This window comes from Bidens hawaiensis, unplaced genomic scaffold (assembly GCF_021521415.1).
Source record: "Bidens hawaiensis isolate Kalapana, Puna unplaced genomic scaffold, B.hawaiensis_p1.1 tig00040598_1, whole genome shotgun sequence".
Lineage (NCBI taxonomy): Eukaryota > Viridiplantae > Streptophyta > Magnoliopsida > Asterales > Asteraceae > Bidens > Bidens hawaiensis.
In genome coordinates, this window is record NW_027505669.1 from 123,696 (window position 1) to 130,875 (window position 7,180).

The following is a 7,180-nucleotide window of genomic DNA, read 5'->3' on the forward strand; positions in this document are numbered from 1 at the left end:
AGCCTTGCTAGCTTGGCCTGTGAAAGGGATGTTCTTTGTTTTATTTTCTTGGTTGTTAAGTGTTAGTTGTCTTTGGTGTTATGTTGTGTGTTCTTGTTTTTGTGCATTCTATTTTCATTGAATATGTGATTTAAAAGAGTAACTAGAATAACATGAGCTGCAAAGTGGAGCCTAATTCTTTGAGACAAATAATCAAACACTTTTCTATAAGAGAATGCAAAGTTCCTTTTATTATAACTAAATGTTCTAACAAGACATTTATCAAACAACTTATAGGCATTCCCACAAGATATAAATTCCATTTAAAGTGCGATTAAACAAGTGTGACTAAAAACAGAGATACTGAAGTATTGAGAATCGAAGAGCGTACTGGAAGTGTACACTTCTATAGGGACAATAATTTGAACAACCACTGTTGCAACTGCTGCAATTTCATATCAACCGAACAAGCCGCACGGTGATTAACGGTCTGATTCAGCGTCGCCTATTTCAACTGAACAGGGTAAATTCAAGACCTGCTGGAATTTCAACTGAACAGGGCAATTTCAAATGGCAGGCGCTACGATTTTGGTTGGAACCAAACCGAACAGACGATTTGAACTGTCTTTGTTTTGGACTGGGGGTTGTTGAGTTGAAATAACATTTAGGCGTTCAAAATAATCAAACAGGATTTTGGGTTGGTTTTAAATTTGGATCGATTTGGAGAAAGTCAAAACTACAACAGTATAGAAACCGATTTGTAGAGGAAAAACCAAACAAGATCAGATAGATCGAACTGGGTACGGCTTCAACGTATTATATGATTAGGTTTTCTCAAACTGGTTCTCCCGCCGATTTTTAACTTATCTGTATCAAAACCAATTTCAAACTAACAGATCGATCCAAGGGTTAGTGGAGCACCCCGCCACCACCACTACCAAGTCTACCATGACCACCTACTAGTTGCCTGCCGACACCGCCACTATTGCCACCATTGCCAGCGCTACCCATCAACCATCGTCATCATCTTTCTGCCACCATCACTTGAAAACTAGAAATGAGATCTGAAATGAATTAAATGTGGCATATTTTAAGTATAACCTTGTTTCAATATAAAAAAAGGAGTTAAAACACTTAAAACTACACATTTCAAAGAAACAGTTTGTCATCAAATAGAAATCACCACTCTGTTTATATTTTAATAAAACACATCACAGATAAAGTACAAAGACAAAACACAGTCCAAGTCCAGAATTATTTTTCAAAACCAGCATTCAAATAAAACACATAAAAATACACCATATGAATCTCACAAATATCGCATATAAACTCGGGTCGGTCGCACCATGCTTAGCACACAAAAGAAGCCTCGACATGGTTATCATCACAATAAAGCCCCGGGTTTTGAGTAAACCCTTGTTTCTTCAACAACCTCCTCGCCTCAGTCACAAGCTTATAATTACTAATATCATCATTCGTTTCAAGAATCGTTTGAATCGCGTTACTAAGTGCACCGTAAGCTTGATCTGGTTTGCCACCTGGTGTGGCATCAGCCGAGGTTTCGTGTGTCTGGCACCCGCTAATTAAAATCCCATTTTCGGGCAAATCCCGCTTCTTAGACCCTGCGTATGCATCTTCTTTCCTTCCAACTTGTTCTTCCATTGCAGGCTTGGCATATTCTGAATCATTTTCAAGTTTTTGCTTTAGAAATTCCTGAGCTAAACTCCCAACCATCCCAAAGAAGCCACCACCACCATTGCCGCCAGCATCACCGCCTTGCAGCTTGTTTAACAGGACATTCATGAACTTTTTCACTTTTGGACTTGAATCTTCACCAAACATATCAAACAATGTAGGTCTCACTTTCCCAACATCTATATCATCTTTACCTGTTTGTTGTTTTAGTATGTCAATGAGGGTTGAAATAGGTAATGATTTGTTTTTAACATAAAGACCTCCTTCATATTCTTTTTCTTCTATTTCTTCTTCTTCTTCTTCGCGATGCTTGTTATGGCGTAATCCAGAAGGAAGATGAATGCCACGCGACTCTAATGCGTTTTCAGCAGTTTTGTGTAGGAAGCTTCTGAATCCAAAGCGGGATCCGCTTTCTTTTTCGTCTTCTTCTTCGTTTGTGTCGGTTTTGCAGCTCTCGCCAATTTGTTCTTTGGCTTCATCGATTAGACCACCACTGTGGCATGAATCTGATACAATGGTGATTCTGCAGCCATGAGGAACTTGATCAACAAGTTCTCTGAAATCATCATCTGCAACCACCATATGAATGAAAATTCATTAACAGGAAAGTCAACAAAGGCACAAATTCATGATCTTAGATGCAATTTATTGGGCTGTAAATGAACCAAACCGAACAAGGCTTTGTTCATGTTCGTTTGTTAAGCTTTTATCGGACAAACGAACAGCTCACGAACACCTAACCAAACAAAATTTCTTGTCCGTGTTTGTTCATTAAGGAAATGAGCTTGTTCATAAACGGTTCACGAACACATACACAATCTTTTTTTTTTATTTCGCTAACCGAGAATGTTCAGTGTCATCGGTTTGAGTCCAGATAGCAAGTTTGTGTTGGTGTTTTCTTTTAATATTCATATTCATATGTTAATTTACATATAAATTATAAAGTAATCACATAATACTCATATATTTTTTTGTTTTATACTTGATAATTCTGCTAAAATTTATATGATAAGATTATAAAAGTGATTAAAAAGTATTAAAAACCTTTATAAACAAACATAAATGAACACATTATCGAACGCAACTAAACAAACTTGGCCTCTGTTCCTATTCGTTCATTTAGTTAATCAAACAAAACTCTTTGTTCGCGTTCTTTCATTTATTAAACAAATGAGCATAAACAAACCTCCCGCCGAACATTCAGTTCGACTACAGTCCTAGATGCAAACACAAATGACAATAAGAATCATTGTTAAATCCTAATTGAGGAACAGATTATCATAATTCAACTCCCTCTACCAGAACAGGATATTACTATAACTAAATTACACAGATGCTAGTAAAATTAAGCAGATCCGATAATTCTACAGTAATCAAGTGTTTCAGACCGCAAAATTCACGGTCAAAACAACCCGATCCCTTCAGATCCGGCACTTCATCCACTACAAAAACAATCTAAACAGCATTTCAGTCTCACAAACCTAACACCTAATCCACATAACACATTCTAGCATCACCGATCCACTTACAACAACTTCAATCACTAACAGCAGTACACAATTCAGTGATCAATTATTCAAATCAACGATAAACAAAAGTTCAATTATAATTATCCGTACCGTTGATCAGGTTAAAATCGCACGGCACAATACACTCATCATATCCAGTATCGTCATCGTCACCAGTCTCGGCAGGAAGCCTTGTACCGTGTCCACTGTAATGCACAAACAGAAAATCACCATCCTCAGCAGAGCTCACGAGATCGGATAAAGCTTTGCGGATGTTCTTCCCGGTAGGTTTGGTGTAGGAGTCGTCGGTGTCGATTAAGATATTAATATCTTGGTCGGAGAATCCGTAGCGGTCGACTAGACACCGGTGCATACGCTTGACGTCGTTGACGCAGCCACGGAGCTCCGCCTTGGTTCCAGGGTAGTTGCATCCGATCAATACGGCTTTCTTTCCCATTGACAAGTTGAATAATTGCAGTGAGGAATTGATTGACGCTTTTGACTTGGTGTCTGTCCAATTATTTCGTTTCAAATAATAAATGTAATATTATAGGAGGACTTTTATTTTGATATAATAATATAGTGAAAGAAATATGTACCAAATAAAGGGGTATGTATTGTCGACGTATTCATATCATCAATGATCAACATGGCAACTTGATCTCCATATATAATAATTAGGGGTGTAAATGAGTTGAACGGTTCATGGGTTACTTTAGCTCTCGAAATGAGGTGAGTTTTTTGAGTTCGAACAGAGCCGAGCCTTACTCAAAGCTCATTTAGTTATCGAGCCTAAACTTGAGCCTTGTATGGGAAGCTCGTTTCAGCTCGTAGAGCTTTAACGAGCCTTGTGTGTTTTAAGTTTTATGTATTTTTATTTTAGACTTCTATATATTGGTTTTACATGAGTCGAGCTCGAGCCAAGCTTTGACTCGTTTAAGATACTATACGAGTTTGAGCGAAGCTTAGACTCGTTTGAAGTTTTTCTCAAAATATATAAAAATAAACATACATAAATTAATTAATAAATGAGTCAAACCCGAGCTTGAAAAAAGTCAAAAACAGTTGGCGAGTCGAGCCCAAACCCTCATAAGTCAAAACGAGCCGAGCTTGAGCCTAGTCGAACTTAGGCTCGGCTCACATGTTTACGCTCCTAAATTAATAATATGGTTTCCCTAAGAGGAAATTTAAATAATATTAAAAGTTATATATTTATATATCCACGAATTTTAGGTTTGATGAAACTAAAACTTTCGGTCATTTAACCATTTTTATCAACAATCCTTAGGTTGGGTTGTCCACTAAAGAATAAAAAATTTAATACTAAAAATCTTTAAAATCTCACAACCCGGTTGTGAGACAACCTAGGTTACAAGCCACTCAATTTCAATTCAATGTCACATGGCAATTAATTAGTGACCTATTATTTAATTGTTTTTCTCTTTTCAATCTAAAGAATTAATTTTACATATAGTTTGATTTCTTTTAATAGCTTATATTATTTAACCTTAAAAAAACAGAGTTTTTTTTGAACATTTTAATATAAATTTTATTAAAAACGCAGTACTATCAAAAATATGTATTTTTTTAATTAGAAATAAACGTTTAGTTTATTTAAACATAGAGTGCTTTCAACTATATAAATTTTATTTTATGGAGTACTTTTAAACAATATGTTTATTTTAACTTTTTTTTTAGTTTTAATATATTTTTTTATACTTAAAATAGTTTTGTTTCAAAAAATAAACATTTTATTATTTACAATAAATTTTATAAAATAAATTAAAACGTAAATAAGATATACGTAAATAAAAACTTGGTTTGGGTTGGGTTGGGTTGGGTTGGGTTGTAAAGAAAAGTGTAAAGTTGAGTTATGCTGGGTTGTGTATGTGAAAGAGAGAGAATTAATTTTTTGTTGGGTTGGGTTGGGTTGGGTTGGGTTGTAAAGAAAAGTGTAAAGTTGAGTTATGCTGGGTTGTGTATGTGAAAGAGAGAGAATTAATTTTTTGTTGAAAAATTAGGTTGGGTTGGGTTATGAATAAAGTTAGTATGGGCACGTAAAGTTTAATGAAAATAGACAATTAAAAAGGGCACTTATCAAAGAGAACTCTTAATTTGACAGATTTGACAATAAATTTGAAATTACAAGTCAACTATTAATGATGAAATTAAAACTAAACATAAGAACGTAAATGGCGTTAACCAATGAAAAAAACATGCATGGCTAGGGAAAGGTTTGACGATTGCAAAAATTGAGAAACAAGTCTTTAGTGGCGAAATTAGAGTTTCAAGTAGTGGAATTTGGGTATGATAGCTAAGACAAACTGCTCGTGGCATTTGCCACAAGATCCGGCTCGTTGAGGCCTTTCTGTTGACTAGTACTGGGTTTCGTAATTACACTCGTAACCCAGATTATGTCTTTTTAAAGTTTGAGTATTTTCTGTCATGTTTTCCTCTATCAGGCTAGTTCAGAATAGTTTCCTAACTCTTAATTAATCTTTCATCATATAAATTAAAAAATATTACTTTAAATGAAGAAAAATAATTTTACACAAGAAGAAAAGTTATAAGAACTATGTTACATGCAGTGTTGCAAAAATATCAACTAGTCGCTGACTAATTTCCGATTAATTGCTAGTCCCCATTTCACTGATTAATTTTGTGTTAATTGGTCAATGGTCAAATTAGGCCAAAATCAGGATTAATTGGACTTAATCGGTTTTTTCTGATGAGGTTAGGGCTAAAATTGGCGGTTTCTGGCGAGATTCCGAGCAAAATCAACGGTTTCTAGCGAGATTCCAACAAAAATTAGCGGTTTTTAGCGAGATTCCAGCTAATTTCCAGTCAAAATGTGTTTGTGTACGTATAAAATTGAAAATTATATATAAAAATGTATGCGTGTATACATAAAACAAAAAAATATATATTAAAGTCCGATCCGATTAATCCGACTAATCACTAGTCCCTACCCTACCGCCCGACTAGCGATTTTTACAACATTGGTTACATGGAAAGAAACTTGCAATATTACATTATTATCTAACTAGGATAATAACTCGTGTAACACGGGTGAAAAACATATCAACAAACAATATAAAATATAAACTACGCATTCAGTTAACACAAATATTTGACATAAGTTTTTTACCCTCAGATGTTACAAAAGATATTAAACTTTATCTATAACATAAAAAGAAAATACTTTATAAATAAATAATGCAATGAATAAGAAATAATATAACATAAATGAACCATTAGACCTGAAAAAAATAAAAAAACACATATTACTAAAAGATTTTGTAATATTAATTGAAAACTAAGTTTACAAATACATACCAACTTTAAACTGTATTACATTAAGTTTTCGAAAATCTCTTTGTAAACAGCTTTATTTAATTTTTTTAAATGTTCCTAATTTTCTAAAGAACGTTTTTTTCTTTTTTCATTTAGAGTGTTTTTTATAAATAATTTTCAGAGATATCTATATTTTTATAGCATTTTTCATGTCATTTCTTAATAAATAAATAAATAAAACTTAAAGAACATTCGGTTTGATCATCATTCACCGGCTCTTCTTCTTTCCTCAAGAGTAAACTAAATCATTGACAAGGTGGTTATTAATTGGAATAAATAGACTTAATCATGGAGTTAATTGCATTAATTTGAATAAATAGATTTAATTGTAGAATTAATTGAATTAAATTGGAATGCTTATTTTAATTTAGTGGATTAAAAATATTTGTGAATATGTGGAAATTATTGATTTGGAAATGTGATTACATTGAATCCTATGTGGATATGCTAGAATAAGGACATGTGGAGATAATCATCTTGCTTTAATATATTAGTAAGATGTTCCCAATTGTTCTGAATAATGTTTTTTTCTTTTTTCATTTAGAGTGTTTTTTATAAATAATTTTCAAAGATATCTATATTTTTATAGCATTTTTCATGTCATTTTTAATAAATAAATAAATAAAACTTAAAGAACATTCGGT

General features: G+C 33.4%; 1 protein-coding gene across 1 annotated transcript; it reads right to left on the reverse strand.

Annotated features, from left to right (window-relative positions):
* Positions 1-1,179: 1,179 nt before the first annotated feature.
* LOC143614636 (metacaspase-4-like) lies at positions 1,180-3,679 on the reverse strand. The gene is made up of 2 exons (XM_077088018.1): positions 3,294-3,679; positions 1,180-2,243 (listed from the first exon to the last, which is right to left on the reverse strand). The coding sequence occupies exons 1-2, from the start codon at positions 3,637-3,639 to the stop codon at positions 1,330-1,332; spliced, it is 1,260 nt and encodes a 419-aa protein (XP_076944133.1). The 5' UTR covers positions 3,640-3,679; the 3' UTR covers positions 1,180-1,329.
* Between the last annotated feature and the right edge of the window lie 3,501 nt (positions 3,680-7,180).

What these genes read in the sequence shown, in the direction of transcription:
- LOC143614636 (XM_077088018.1), bottom strand. Translation starts at nt 3,639, where the DNA reads ATGGGAAAGAAAGCCGTATTGATCGGATGCAACTACCCTGGAACCAAG. An exon ending in CGATTTTAACCTGATCAACG is followed by an intron (nt 2,244 to 3,293) that starts GTACGGATAATT and finishes TGGTGGTTGCAG; the next exon opens with ATGATGATTTCAGAGAACTT.